This window comes from Hyperoodon ampullatus (genome assembly GCF_949752795.1).
Source record: "Hyperoodon ampullatus genome assembly, chromosome: 1".
Classification (NCBI taxonomy): Eukaryota; Metazoa; Chordata; class Mammalia; order Artiodactyla; family Ziphiidae; genus Hyperoodon; species Hyperoodon ampullatus.
In genome coordinates this window covers 154,842,520-154,857,582 of record NC_136914.1, presented here as the reverse complement: position 1 = coordinate 154,857,582, position 15,063 = coordinate 154,842,520, and the positions used below count along the sequence as shown (strand labels likewise).

General features: G+C 38.4%; 1 protein-coding gene across 1 annotated transcript; it reads left to right on the top strand.

Moving 5' to 3' along the window:
- On the top strand, positions 1-14,815 carry RRH (retinal pigment epithelium-derived rhodopsin homolog; the record flags this gene model as incomplete). Its single annotated transcript, XM_079707033.1, has 7 exons — positions 1-137; positions 5,423-5,613; positions 7,141-7,240; positions 7,778-7,931; positions 8,857-9,025; positions 12,986-13,164; positions 14,701-14,815. The coding sequence occupies exons 1-7, from the start codon at positions 32-34 to the stop codon at positions 14,813-14,815; spliced, it is 1,014 nt and encodes a 337-aa protein (XP_079563159.1). The 5' UTR covers positions 1-31.
- Positions 14,816-15,063: the final 248 nt, after the last annotated feature.

Genomic DNA, 15,063 nt, shown 5'->3' with positions numbered 1-15,063 from the left:
ATGAAGGCTATCTTGATATCGTCCCTCCAAAATGCTAAGGAATAATTTAGGCAACAGTTCAGACTCTAAGAATGAAGACGGCTCGACCTTTTCACAGACTGAACACAATATTGTTGCAGCTTACTTGATTACGGCAGGTATGGATGTTTATTCCATTAACAGTTATTTTGTTTTTGAATAAGTGAAGAAAAGCAGAGGTTTTCAGCATAAGGTAGTAGAAAAAGCATGGGTTCAGAGATAATGTTTCAAGTTCTATATTGTTGGCCAACCTTGACAAGTCACTTATCCATTCTCAGTTGGGGTGCTCATGTGATAAATAAGGATGATAATACTTGCTCTACTTCCTGGCTGTAAAGATCAAAAAGAGAATGTAGGTGAAAGAATAAATGGAAACATTGTTAATGGTGCTTAATATAACAAGTTATTTTGAATTTTGATAGGCAGTGAGAGCCGTGAAATGGGGCTGAGAAAAGTTTTCTATAAAATGAGTAATTATCCATATGTTTGGTTATTACATTGTCAAATTAAGTTTTTATTGGGGAATAGTGTGCACCATGGCAAAGATGTATTTTTCTAGCATTACTATTCTCATACATACTTTCTGTAGTTTTGTCCTTGGTGGTGGAATCTAGTTAAGATCGAAAGATCCTGGAAAGGAAATTAAAGTCGTAAAAAGAGAGAGCAGAGTGTATTGTCACTGAGGACAGAGTTTGTAAATTGAGCTCATTTTCGAATGTATTGGAAAACTGAGCTTTGGTTTTCATTTTTTAGTATCCTTGTAACAGTGAGCAAATTTTTTGTTCTTCCATTTTCATATCTGTAAAATGGGGATAAGAATAAGCTACTGTCACAATTGTTTTGAAAAGTAAAATTAAATAATGCACAAATCTACCTAAATGATATATACAGTATATGTTGGACAAATGTTTCTTTCTCCCCACATACACACACTCATTGATGCATATATTGGATTAAGATAAAGACTTGTTGGCTGAAAAAAAAGGGGTGAGGAAATTGACAATAGAAGTTCTCTGATTACCTTTTTTACGTATAGGTTGAATTGTGGTATTAACTTTATGCTTAGCAGTCACTTCATTTTCAACTTTATGCTTAGTAATGAGTTTTAGAAGAAACTTTATTATTTTTTGGATTGACATGAAAATTTTCAAATATATTCAAAAGTAGAATAAAAACATAACAAATCCTACTGTACCCAGTTTATTCTTTATAATTGCTTAGTTTCCCCATAATTCACAGAGTATTACTTCTGTGATAGAAAATGTGGTTCCTCAGCTAACTTCATTTGAATACCTCTGTATGATAAGCACTGGATAAATTCTGTTTTCTTTTTGGTTTTTTGGGGTTTTTTTGGTGTTGCAACAGAAAGGAGAAAACAATATGCTACTTAAAGAGATCAGCTCCTTATCACAATTACATAGAAGTACTTTGTATACAAACTTTTGGTTTAGTTAGTTTTTGGTAGATGAACAAGAAAAGCTATCTTTTTTGATCTGGTTGCAAAAGAAGCATGCAAATAAATTTTTCTGTTAAGAAAATATTCTTGCTGGTTCTTACCCCTGTAACAGTAACAGTAACAGTAATAGTAATAGTAATCTTACTATGAAGACAATGATGACTTCTACTAGAATTACTATTACTACTGCTACTACTACTCCAACCACCACCACCACCACTACTACTACTGCTACCACTACTGTTATTATTGGAATACTTGGTATATACCAAGCACTGTTCTAAATATTTACATGTACAGAATAATTCATCCTTATGCTAATTCAGTGAGCAAATTTTATTTTCCCTGTTTACAGATAAAGAGTTTAAATAACTTTTCCAACACACACATCTACTAAGTAGCTACGCCAGGATTTGAACTCAGGTATTTCGACTCTAGAACCCTCAGGTATAACCACAAGGATCAGTTTTATCAATACTATGAGTACGTGTTGTTTGTTTGAGTTTTTAGTAGATGAACTGAAGGGAGCATATCTAACTTCTTTATGCTTTTGTTCAAACGTTTATTGTTCTTTGGGCCCCCCAATCTTTCCCTTTAACAAAACTCACTTAAATGTCCAAATCGTAACCAAAACTATGAGGAAAAGAATTTAGTCAAAGCATTTATTTCATTTGTTACTTTTACCACGAGCCTATTTTGATTTTTCATTTTAAATTTAATTTTTAGTTTAATATTTCTCTTAGATTGTAGCTCTTACAAATGTTACCAACTTGAGCACTCTCCCTTTCTCCAGTTAATGCTGGGGAGCAAGAGGGCATGGCAAATTAAGGATCTGAAATAGATTCATTACAGGTGACTTGTAGGATGAAGCGTGAGAGATACTAGGCTGAGAGGATGCCTGTGTACCAGCTAATGAAAGACCTAAGCCGTAAAGGCGATAGGGGAATCACTGAATGACATGATCCAATTTGTATTTTAGAAATGTGCTGTAGTGGTAGCTAGGAGACCAAGTAGGTGGCCCCTGTGTGATTAAGATTAAAAAGACTTCTGAGGAGGAAGTAGTAGCATTGGAGATAGAAATAGACACATTCAAGAGCTAGAAGTTAGAATTGATGGTTGGATGTGGAGACTGGGGGAGAAGGTGAGGGAGCATCAAAGATGACATCTAGGTTTCTCTTTTGGGCCACTGGATAGATGGTGAAGCTATTCATCAAGATGGGAGCACATCTGGGGAAGAACATGTTTGGGTCAAGAGAGAAGATCTCTGGGTTCCGTTTGAGAGAAGTCCCGTAGAAAGCTGCGCACATGAGTTTGAATTTTATGAGATTGATCTGGAAAGTAACAGCATATAGCCTTGGATCTGTGTAAAATCACTGAGTGTATATTGAACATGAAAACAAAGAAGGTCCAGGACAGAAACTTGGACAATGCATATATTTAATAAGGTAGAGATGAAGAAAGAAAGGCCAGGAAGAAGATTAAGAAGGATCTGCCAAAGAGATTGGAGGAGAGCCACAGAAGCCAAGGGGAAATTAACTGAACATAGACCTAACTACTAAGTGATCTATTGTCTACTCATTAGAAAACACCTACAGCTAGGAAATAAAGCAGAGTGCTTGAGACAGCTGCAGAGAAAATAGAAAAAGGGCTAAATTGTTTACTTCATTCTCCCTGTTATATCTAAAACTGCCCCCAAAGCACAATTACTTTATTCTGGTTGCATATTTGGTAGGCAACAATTTACTGCACTGTGTTTTTATCTGACTTAAAAATCATCAAATCTGTAACTAGCCCAGAAAGATTCTTCAATTCACTAAACTTTTTGGAGCTACAATACTAGATGCAAAAATATTGAGCCAAAGAATCATCAAATTTGATATCATTGTGCCTTAATTATGCTTGCAGGAATAATAGACCTTAAGCAATATGAGTTTTAGTTGTCCGTTTATTAAATAAATCTGCTATATGTCATATATACAACATAGAAATGATTAGGAGCCTAAAATCTACACAGGAAGACTAGGCATATATGAATTAAATAATATAGCATCACATAAGATAAAGTATAATATAAACAAGTACTTTGAGAATTTAGAGAAGAGAGGATACTATGCAGAGGACAAGTCTTTGGGGCAGAATTGGCCTTGAACAGAATTTTGAAGGGTAGCATTTGGAAAGGTAGAGGAAAGGAGTAGGGTGTTCCAAGTGGGAGAAATGAAAGTCGAAATTTACCACAAGACTGGTGCATTTGATAAATAATGAGATGGAGGGCTTGTTTGACAAGTGTGAAAATTTGCTTAGGGTAAAAACAGATTGAGGCAAAGAGCCTGGAATACCAGGCTGGGACATGTGGACTTCATCCCGCAGACGTTGGGGTGTATTGGAGGTTTTGAGAAGAGCCTTGGTTAATTCTATGTTATAGAAAGTTTATTCTGCCAGCAGCATGCAGGAGGAAAGAACAGGAACCTGGAAGATTAGTATAACAGGATTTTGAATGGAAGTTTTGACCAAGGTGCCAAGATATAATAGAAGTTCTTCCTTAGCTGATACATTTGGGTGTTGGTGCTTGGAAACCTTCCCTCTCTCCGGCAATAGCTGGAGCTGATCACCAGAGTTCTCTTCATGATGGTGAACACTACTCTATTCCTTTTGTTCCTTACCCCTCCTTTACCCCCTAGGAATCTGGTAATAGCTCTAGCCTCTCTCAGCTGTTAGGACCTAATATGGCCCACATCTGGTTTATGGGAAATGTGTGCATCCTTTGTTGCATGTAGGGAGTGTTAAACAGGCTAACGTGCACATCCAGTCCACTCAACAGTATTTCTTGTTGTAAATGAAAACACTGGCATTCAGATTAAGAAGTTCAGTCATCAGTCTACCTGAATCCAGCCAATTCTGGGGCACCGACAACATTGAGTTTCTGGACCTGCAGGGCTAGGAGTCAGATCCCAGGCTATGGAGACTTGACTAGGGTGATAAGGCCTGTGAGGCTTCTCAGTGGACCTGAAAGCCAGTCCGACTTCCTCTCTGGATAGCCAAACCTTGCAGTGTGCATTCTTCTATAGGGGTGTGTGTGTGTGTGTGTGTGTGTGTGTGTAATGAAGAATTTAGATTTGAACATGTTGAGTTTCAAGTGATATTGAAACAGTCATATGATCTTACATACTGTAGATGCTTAATAAATGTTTAATGGCAATGAATTGTATGAAAAGAGATGTGGGACTGGAGCATATTTCAGGGATGGAAAGTGACAGAAGCACTGTTAGGATAGAATGATAGCTGAGGCTTGAGAAACTATAGAGAAAGGAGAACCTCAGGCTTCAGGAAGGAGGATGAGAAAATTAAGCTGCCAAAGGAGATTGTATGATCATATGTATATCCTAAAAATCAGTGGTGGTGGTATCATGACATGCAAGGGAATAATATCAAGGACAGAGTGATCAATAGTGATGACATTAACACCAGTCTTTGGTGCTGGTTTATGCAATTGGTAGATTCTTTGTGCTTTAATTTTTATATTTCTATTTTACAAAAGGGCTGTGAAGATATTACAACTAGCTTGAAGAATAGCTGAAGCTCTTCAAATAAATGAACCAAAATGGATTTGCTATATATATATATATATATATATATATATTTTTTTTTTTTTTTTTGCGATACGCGGGCCTCTCACTGTTGTGACCTCTCCCGTTGCGGAGCACAGGCTCCGGACGCACAGGCTCAGCAGCCATGGCTCACGGGCCCAGCCGCTCCGCAGCATGTGGGATCTTCCCGGACCGGGGCACGAACCTGTGTCCCCTGCATCGGCAGGCGGACTCTCAACCACTGCGCCACCAGGGAAGCCCTGGATTTGCTATATTTTTGAAGGAGCTTAAATATTTAATTTGATTCTACTTTTACACATTCAAATTACACAAAATGTGTGATTTTTTTTGTTTATGTTCTCAGGTATGATAAGTGTTCTCAGCAACATAATAGTTCTGGGCATCTTTGTTAAGTACAAGGAGCTTCGGACACCCACAAATGCAATTATCATTAACTTGGCTGTTACTGATATAGGGGTCAGTAGCATTGGCTACCCCATGTCTGCTGCTTCAGATCTGCATGGAAGTTGGAAGTTTGGATATGCAGGATGTCAGGTATTGGAGATCTTTAGAATCAAAGCAAAATAAAGTAGATTAAGAAAATGTACATTTAAATGTCTTTAAAAAATCCCAAGGGTTTCAATCAAATAAGATTATGTAGGATAATAGATATAGTGCCCTTAATAAAAATGGCTTCAGGAGTGACTGGGAAATATATTCTTTAAGAAGAGAAATGAAATCAGTCGCCATCATTATATTTTCAAAATTTCCCCAACTCAAAGGAAAAAACTAAACTAACAAAAAATTGGCAGTCAACTAGAGAAGAAAAGTGAACATTTGCATATTCAAATAAAAACTTACATATTGCAAATTCAAAAAGAAATACTCTGCTTTCATTTGAAACAATAAAATATTTAATGACTATGTCATAATATCTAAGTAATGTAGTTAAACTACATGTTGCTGATTTTTTTCTATGGAAAGTTCTCCATGAGAATTGCTGGTGAATATATCTACTATGATTTTTACTGACAAGAAAATAAATTAATATTAATTTGCATTAATGACTTTTGGCCTAATTTTTTTAAACAGTTAGCTATTTTAAGCTCTAAAACTATAGAGAATAAAATGAAGAGTAGAGAGTAGTGAATACCCATGTGTGCACCAACCAGTTTTGTCCAATCTTAATGTTTTGCAATATGTGCTTCAGGTTGTTTGGGTTTTTTTTTTTCTTTTCTTTTTTTCTTTGGCTGCACCGTGTGGCTTGGCTTGCGGGATCTTAGTTCCCCGACCAGGGATGGAACCCAGGCCCCGTCAGTGAAAGCAGCAAGTCCTAACCACTGGACTGCCAGAGAATTCTCTGTTTCCAATTTTTCTAAACCACAAACAAGGCTTCAATAAATTGTTCTCATACATGTCTTTTTCTGCAATGTGTGAGAGTTTAGATACATTACTAGGAAAGGAATGGTTTGGTTGTAGATAATGTTTATCTTCAATTTTATCAGATGTGGATAAATTTCTCTCCAAAATGGTTGTGCCAGTTGCTAGAACTTATATTACTCCACATTTTCTCCAACACTTGGGGTTGTCAGACTTTTGAATTTGTAGCATTTTGATAGATATAAAATAGTATCTTATAATTTGCATTTCTTTCAAGATTTAATGTGATTGTACATCTTATGTCATAAACATGCAGGTTTCCTCTTGTGTGAATAGCCCATTTTTCTGTTTGTCTTTCCCCCTGTTGAATTGTCTATCTTCTGAATAGCAGTCTTTTGTTGGTTATATGCATTGCACTTAATTTATGGTTTGTTTTTGCACTCCACAGAGTATGTATAGAAGTTTTACTTTAAGCCTTAACATTTTAAAAAAAGTTTATTTTAATTAATGAAGTCTCAAAGCATTTTCTATAAATGCCTTTATTAAACCACTTATAATATGACAATAAATGATATATTTTAAAATTAGTGAAATAAAAAACACTCAGTGTATTTAAAATATATTTTAGCAATGGGATAAAAGTGTAAATGTCTCTTGGAAGGATGTCTAGAATGGTGGAATCTTTCCAATTTTAATCTTCAGATTTATGCTGGATTGAATATCTTTTTTGGAATGGCAAGTATTGGATTGCTCACAGTTGTGGCTGTGGATCGATACCTGACCATCTGCTCTCCTGATGCAGGTACAGCACTTTTCTCAGCTTTTCAGTGAACCCATTTTTGCCTAAGTACTGCTCGATACACATTCACTTCAAAATGTAAATGTAATGGCTTGCAACACGGTCAGTCATATTTCTCTGATAATCCTTGACTGAAAGTTTCAGTGATTTTCTATTATACCTAGAATAAAACCCAAATTTCATAACACAGCCTCCAAGGTCCCATGCATTCTGGCCCCTGGCTACCTTTCTAGTGTGGTCTGGGGTCCTCTCACTTTGGGGTACTAGCCAAACCCTTTCCCACTTTGGGGTCTTTGTAAATGCTATTTCCCTAGTGTTTCTCCATTTCTATCGTCTGACGGATCATTTTATCATTTAGGTTTCAGCTTAAATGTCATTTTTTTTTCAGAATGTGAATTCATGTAGATAGGCTTTGTGTGAACTAAAGTGCTCTGTGAAGAATCTATTTGATGACAACTTTGAATAATCAGTTAAAACAAAATGAAGATATGAATCACATCATTGGGAAATGACTTTGATGTTCCATATGTTTGTTAATAGGAAGAAGAATGACCACCAACACTTACATCAGCATGATTCTGGGGGCCTGGTTCAATGGCCTCTTTTGGGCTTTGATGCCTATTGTTGGGTGGGCTAGTTATGCCCCAGATCCTACTGGGGCCACCTGTACCATAAACTGGCGGAAAAATGATGTGTAAGAGACATGTTTACACTTTATAATCAAATGCTTCTAGTGTAGACATTTTCTCACCATTTCAAATTTAAGGTCAGATCAAATGTTTCTCATACAGAGATGACAAAGATCTTCCTTGGTATAGATGATATGATTACAGCAGAGATGAATTGAGAAAAGTGAATTATGCTTATTTGCAAGGAAAGGCCATTCAGCTCCCCTTGTCCCCTGCTCTGTTCCTTCCTCTAACTTCTGGCAGCAAAGGTGAAACAGAGAATCCTTCCAATATCCGCACCTTAGAGGTAGGACCTGATGGGGAAAAGGAGTGTTAGTGGAGCTAGACAGTGTGCAGATCTGACAAAAGTCCAGGCTTTCTTTTCTAGATGATCTGGTGATAGAGCATCTCCTGAGAATTATGCAGCAAAAGCACAGTCGCTGCAAGGATTTGCTTGCTCATCAGTGATGCTTTCCTATATTTACCAGGGAAAAGGGGGTAATTTAGTTTATTAAAAGAAATGAAAGATTATGAAGAAAAGCAAATAGAAAATTTCTGACTGTCAAACTAAATCTAAAACTTTTTAGATTTAGTGCAAGGTCAAAAAATAGATATTTTAGGCTTTACAGGCAAGATTGTCTCCATTGCAACTATTCAACTCTGCCTGTGATTGCAGCCCTAGACTGTATATAATGAACGTGGTTCCAATAAAATTTTATTTACAAAGACAGGCGACAGGCTGGATTTGGCCCACAGGTCATAGTTTGCCAACCCCTAGTCCAAATGAACTCAAAGTCAAATGCACTTCCTAAGCTATTTAATAATATGATGACTGCTGGACAGTGCCAGTATTATTTCTGATAATTATCCTGTTTCCCTTACTCTATTTAGTGTATTAAATGAGTAGTGATTTAATGTCATGATTTAATTATTTCCTTTTCTTACTTTCAGATCTTTTGTTTCTTACACCATGATGGTTGTTGCAATAAATTTTATTGTGCCCTTGATAATGATGTTTTACTGCTATTACCATGTCACTCGATCCATTAAACATCATGCTACTAGTAACTGCACTGAGTATCTCAACAGAGATTGGTCAGATCAGGTAGATGTAACAAAGGTAAGACATTAAAATCCTTAAAAAGGTTTTGTAATCAAGCTTTTACATGGACATGGTTCCTTGGCCCCTGCAGTCACCTCTCCCCAACTCCCCATTCTTACTCTCTGGCTCTTTTTTCTGGTGTTGGCCTCCGTATTTCTAAATGATGTGCTTATCTGCTGTTTTGGGTAATTTTTAAATTTTTTAAATAAATTTATTTATTTTTGGCTGCTTTGGGTCTTTGTTGCTGCACGCGGGCTTTCTCTAGTTGTGGCGAGCAGGGGCTACTCTTCATTGCGTTGCACTGGCTCCTTATTGCAGTGGCTTCTCTTGCTGTGAGGCATGAGCTCTAGGCGTGCAGGGTCAGTAGTTGCGGCACACGGGCTTAGTTGCTCCGCGGCACGTGGGATCTTCCCGGACCAGGGCTCGAACCTGTGTCCCCTGCATTGGCAGACGGATTCTTAACCACTGCGCCCTGTTTTAGGTATTTTTCTTTGCTGTTACTCCTTGATTTCCTACTATAGACAAAGAAAATTTTTCTTATACCACCAACCTTTCCTGCTCCTCCCCACCAACGTTTATCTCTCATCTTATCAGTAAAATGTTAATATTTGGTTAGATGAAGAGCCAATTTTACATTATTGTGATTATCTAAATTTTATTTATTGAAAATCTCTGTAAGACTCTATGATTTATATTTCTCTTTTTATACAACTTTTCCCCCTTTGGAGTTAACAATTCATTCCTTTTCTCTTTCTCTTCCTCCATTCATCTCTCTCCCCTTTTCTTCTCTCCCTCCCTCTCTCTCGCTGTAGCTTTGTTTGCTAACTCTTCTGTGTACCTGTCACTAATTCATCTCTAAACTCTCCACCAGAAGCTTCAGTCTCCTCTTAGTATTTTCAAATACATTAGAGACTAGGTCGACTTTATCCTTTTCTTGGCGCTACCCTCCTGACACCCGCCAGATCTCTTGCCCTAGTCTACACTGGCTGTTTTTTAGGATGACTACCTAGGTAGCCAACATCCCCACAGCTGGGAATGCCTTTGGCCTGTCTCGTAGGTCAGATCGCCCGTTTTCTGGATTGCATGTCTTCCCTTTTTTTTTTGGTTAACTCCTTCACATTTGGTGTAACACATTCTCTAAGGAAGTCAAATTTTTAAGATTTTGCATGCCTGAAAATGTCTTAATTCTACGATCATGTTTGACCGATTGTTTGCTTGGTACAGAATTCTAAGTAGAAAAATGACTTTCAAAGAATTTTGAAGGCATTACTCTATGTAGTTTCTCGGCTTCAGGTGTCACTATTGAGAAGGCTTACAGCATTCCGGTGATCTGCGTTCTCTCTGGAAGCTTGTGATTTTCTCTGTCTCCAGTTTTCTGAAATGTCATGCCGATATGCCTTGGTGTGACTCTTTATTCACCCACGTGCTGGGTACTGGGTGAATGCTTTCTATGTCGAGACTCAGGTCTTCCCTTCTGGGAGTTTCCTTGTATTATTTCTCTGGTGAGTTTCACCTCCCATTTTGTTTTCTCTGTTCTCTTTCTGGAACTCTTTTTATTTGAGTATTTAATCTCCTGGATTTGTCTTTTAATTTTCTTAAATATTCTCTCCTGCATTATTTCTGTTTTTTGTTTTGTTTTTATTTATTTATTTATTTTTGGCTATGTTGGGTCTTCACTGCTGAGCATGGGCTTTCTCTAGTTGTGGTGAGCAGGGGTTACTCTTTGTTGTGGTGTGCAGGCTTCTCATTGCAGTGGCTTCTCTTGTTGCAGAGCACGGGCTCTAGGCGTGCGGGCTTCAGTAGTTGTGGTGCACGGGCTTAGTTGCTCTGCGGTATGTGGGATCTTCCCGGAGCAGGGCTCGAACCCATGTCCCGTGCATTGGCAGGCGGATTCTTAACCACTGCACCACCAGGGAAGTCCCCTGTTTGTTTGTTTTTGTTTCTACTTTCTTCTTTAAAAAAAAATTTTTTTTTTGTTGTGGACCATTTTTAAAGTCTTTATTGAATTTGTTACAATATTCCTTCTGTTTTATGTTTTGGTTTTTCGGCCGGGAGGCCTGTGGGATCTTAGCTCCCCAAATAGCGATCGAACCCACACCCCCTGCATTGGAAGGCAAAGTCTTAACCACTGGACCGCCAGGGAAGTCCCTGTTTCTACTTTCTGAGAGATTTCCTGAACCATGTCCAGGACTGGGATTGGGTGAGGAGAGTGAGGCTCAAGCCTGGGGTGCAAAATTTAAGCAGGCGCCAAAAAGCTCAGTAATCAAAAAATCAAGTAGTTAGTGCAGTATTTTAAAAAATCAAAATTTATGTAGAAAATCCACATTGAACAAAATATAAAATATTAAATAAAGACAGGATCTGACCCTGCACTTGCACAGTTCACCTTATTTACCTCACCCTTACCCTGGCTGACCATACATTTCAACCTTCCTATTGCATTTTAAAAATTCTGCTTTCACTTTTATAGATGAGATGGAAGCATTATTTTATACTCTGTACTTCTTTTTAATAGTGTCCTGTCCTTGTTTAATGAATGTGTATCTTCTCCCATTTCTGTGATGATATTATGTATATATTTACATTTTCCTTCTGTTCATCACATATTTTTTTTTCCCGAGTTCCTGCACTGTTTTGGTCTCTGCCTGTCAGTTTGCGTGTTTCCTCAATGTCTGGTGATCAGTGACTGTCCCTGCATATTTAAGAGTGATGCGCTAAAAAGTTGATTGTGAGCTCTTGCTGTGCTCTTTCACTGGGGTATGTCTTTGGAGGGGGGTGGTTCTAATGATCTGTACCTCTGGGTATTTTCTTCTGGGCTGGTCAGTTTCCAAGGAGAGAAGATTCTTTCACCTTTCTGGGTAGGAGGTACAAGTCTGTGTACCCACATTCTCATGACTCAGTGCAGGGAAGGGACAGCGTGCAGCCCCCCTCTTTTCAGGACAGTACGCCAGCTCTCAGCTGAGCCCAGTGTCCCCCAGTCCCAAGTTTCCCTGCTTTACCTTCTCTTACACTGACCCTTGGGATTCTTCTGGGGAGAGGGGGCTGTTTCCTAGCTGAATAGAGAGGGGATTCAGAAGTCTAACTGCTTCTTTTTGCAGATTTTAATGAGTTTTTGTGTTTTAGGTTCCAAGTGCAGCCCCACATTCAGAATGGTCACCTCCAATTCCTGAGACTTTCTGTAGTTCTGTGGAGTGGATTCATCTGTACCTGATTTTCCCTCATTCCTGGCTCTTTAAAATTAAAAAAAATTGTTTTTAAATCATTCTCAGGTCTGATAAGTAATATGCCACTTGTCTAATGGTTATTCAATTTTAACTTTTACAAAGCTGTCTAATCTGTGGTTCTCAGACCTTATGCGTTTATGTCTTTTTAAACCTTTTCTATTGTTTTAGTGGGCAATCAGGAGGGAGCAATGTACAATTATAATTTTTCATTCAAACAAAATGTAAGGGTAACTCCTTTACAAAATTATCTGCACTGTACGTATTATATGTGATTTATTATATACCAAGCTCAAATGGCCTGTATGAGAATTCACTGAACTCAATAGAGGACTTTTTTTTTTTTCCACATTGAGTTTAGAAAGTTAGAAAGTTGTTTTTTAGATTAGCAGATGAGAGTGAGGAAAAGAAGGTGCAACACCAGCAGTCCCTAGCACAGTTACTCCAAGTGGGCTAGGAGTGGGCCCTTCTGCCTGTCATCCAAGCCAGCTTTTGTATTCTCCCCAGCTCACCAAAGGAAAGTGGGCATTCTTTACATTCGTGCACCAGTATATCCATCTCACAAGCTCTTGTTATCATAGATGACCTCAGGCACATTAGCAAAGTATGAGGGGAAAAATTCAGTTTTTCCTCTGTGTCTTCAACAACATAAATTTATTCAAGTTCCAATCCAGGTAATTTTTCATGCAGTTTAAGGTATATTAGTTATTTTGATATTTTAGATATTGGGTTTGACGAATATTGATTTCTTTTACAGATGTCTGTGATAATGATACTCATGTTTCTGGTGGCGTGGTCCCCTTATTCCATCGTGTGCTTATGGGCTTCTTTTGGTGACCCAAAGAAGATTCCTCCCTCAGTGGCCATCCTAGCTCCACTGTTTGCAAAATCTTCTACATTCTACAATCCCTGTATTTATGTGATTGCTAATAAAAAGTAAGTTATGTCTAAAATGCTTCTCAACTAAAAAAAGCATATACAGAAAGAATGTTAAAAAGGCAATGGATAATGTTCTAAAACTTTTGGGGAGGTAAGTGACAGAAACTCACTTCAGATGAATGTAAAAGTTATTTGGTTCATGCAACTTGAGAAACATTTAGGACCTTAAATGTCTAGGCCTCCAGTTCTGTGACAGGCTCTTCCCACACAGAGGTGAGATAATCACGGGTAACTAAAGACCCAAGTTCCACAAGCTAAGTATCCCCAAATGTGAATTTCGTCTCACATGGCTTTCTGGCAGAAGCGGCCCTGGATGGTCATTGGTGAGCTCAGCTTGGATCACATGGTTACTCCGTTTAAAATACGTGGAATTGGTTTTACAAAGAAGAGAGTAGTTCTATTACTGGAAAATGGACAAAGCAAGGCCAGTTGGACTCCCTAAGTGGGTAGCATAGTTGTATATTTACTAGGAGGAAGACATATCATTCAAACGCAAGGAAAAATTCAGTGCTAACATAAAGGGCTTCAGGAGTGTGTAGTCACTCAGGATAGTTGAGAATCTTCCCCTTCCCCCTTTGTTGAGCCTCTGAGCAAGGATTTCTTTCCTGCCTCCTCAGTGAAGCTTAGACTACTTCATTTCCTGTTACTGCTTAAAGATGTAACAGTAGATGAACCAATCTACAGTAGATTGGGATGAACCAATCTACTGTGCTTAAATATTTGACCAGAAAAGTCTCAGTAGAGGTGAAGTAATTTGATCCTGGAATGCCAATGCTGCTTCTATTACACTTATGTATTTATGCACATGTTAGGAAAGCAACTTTAGCCACAGATATATGAAGAAACATAAAAACTTTTAAGAAGCAGACTGCATAAGAAGCGTAAAGAACACATTTTAAATTCAGAGTCTCTTGGTAGTTCTTTAGGAAAGGTCAGGCATTCTCAAGCTCCTCTTAATTTAAACTGGCCTTTGGGGGCTTCCCTGGTGGCGCAGTGGTTGCGAGTCCGCCTGCCGATGCAGGGGACGCGGGTTCGTGCCCCGGTCTGGGAGGATCCCACATGCCGCGGAGCGGCTGGGCCCGTGAGCCATGGCCGCTGAGCCTGCGCGTCTGGAGCCTGTGCTCCGCAACGGGAGAGGCCACAGCAGTGAGAAGCCCGCGTACCGCAAAAACCAAAAACAAAACCAAAAAAAAAAAAAAAACTGGCCTTTGCTCAGAAGAACAAATGCATGAAATACACATCCTTAGTTCAATTAACTAATTCCTTGCAAATGATGTTAGATGCACCCTCTTAGACATTAGTGGTTTTTAATAGTGTCTTCAATGTTAATAGTCAGTGGGGCACAAATGGTCTTTAACTGTGTCATACACTTGATACAGTGACCAAGGGTCTCAACAGCAGATGTTAAAGCTGGAAGCAGAAATTTATCTGGAGATGCCAGTTGGTAGTAGTGGCATCTTAGCCATGTTTGAGAGTACTCTAAAAGTGCCAGGTCCTCATGGGTAATGCCAGATTTTCCCTTTTTTATTGTAGGTTCCGGAGGGCAATGCTTGCCATGTTCAAATGTCAGACTCACCAAGCAATGCCCGTGGAGAGTACCTTACCAATGAATGTACCCCAAAACCCACTGACTTCTGGAAAAGTCTGAAATAAGAGGAAAGCACACATTATCAAAACATTTGCTTTACTTTTTTTTTCAATGATTTAATTTCGCTTAAAATCTGAGCACATTTCAATCAAATGCAGACATAGAGGATTGTCCTAATAGACTGTAGATTTCTCACGTGTAGTTCATAAGTTCTGTTGGTGCACTGGCCACTGTAGGGAATGTTTCATTGTTTCCTTATATGTAAACTTATTGCTTATCTCATTTGGTGAATAGAAGCACATGAGATT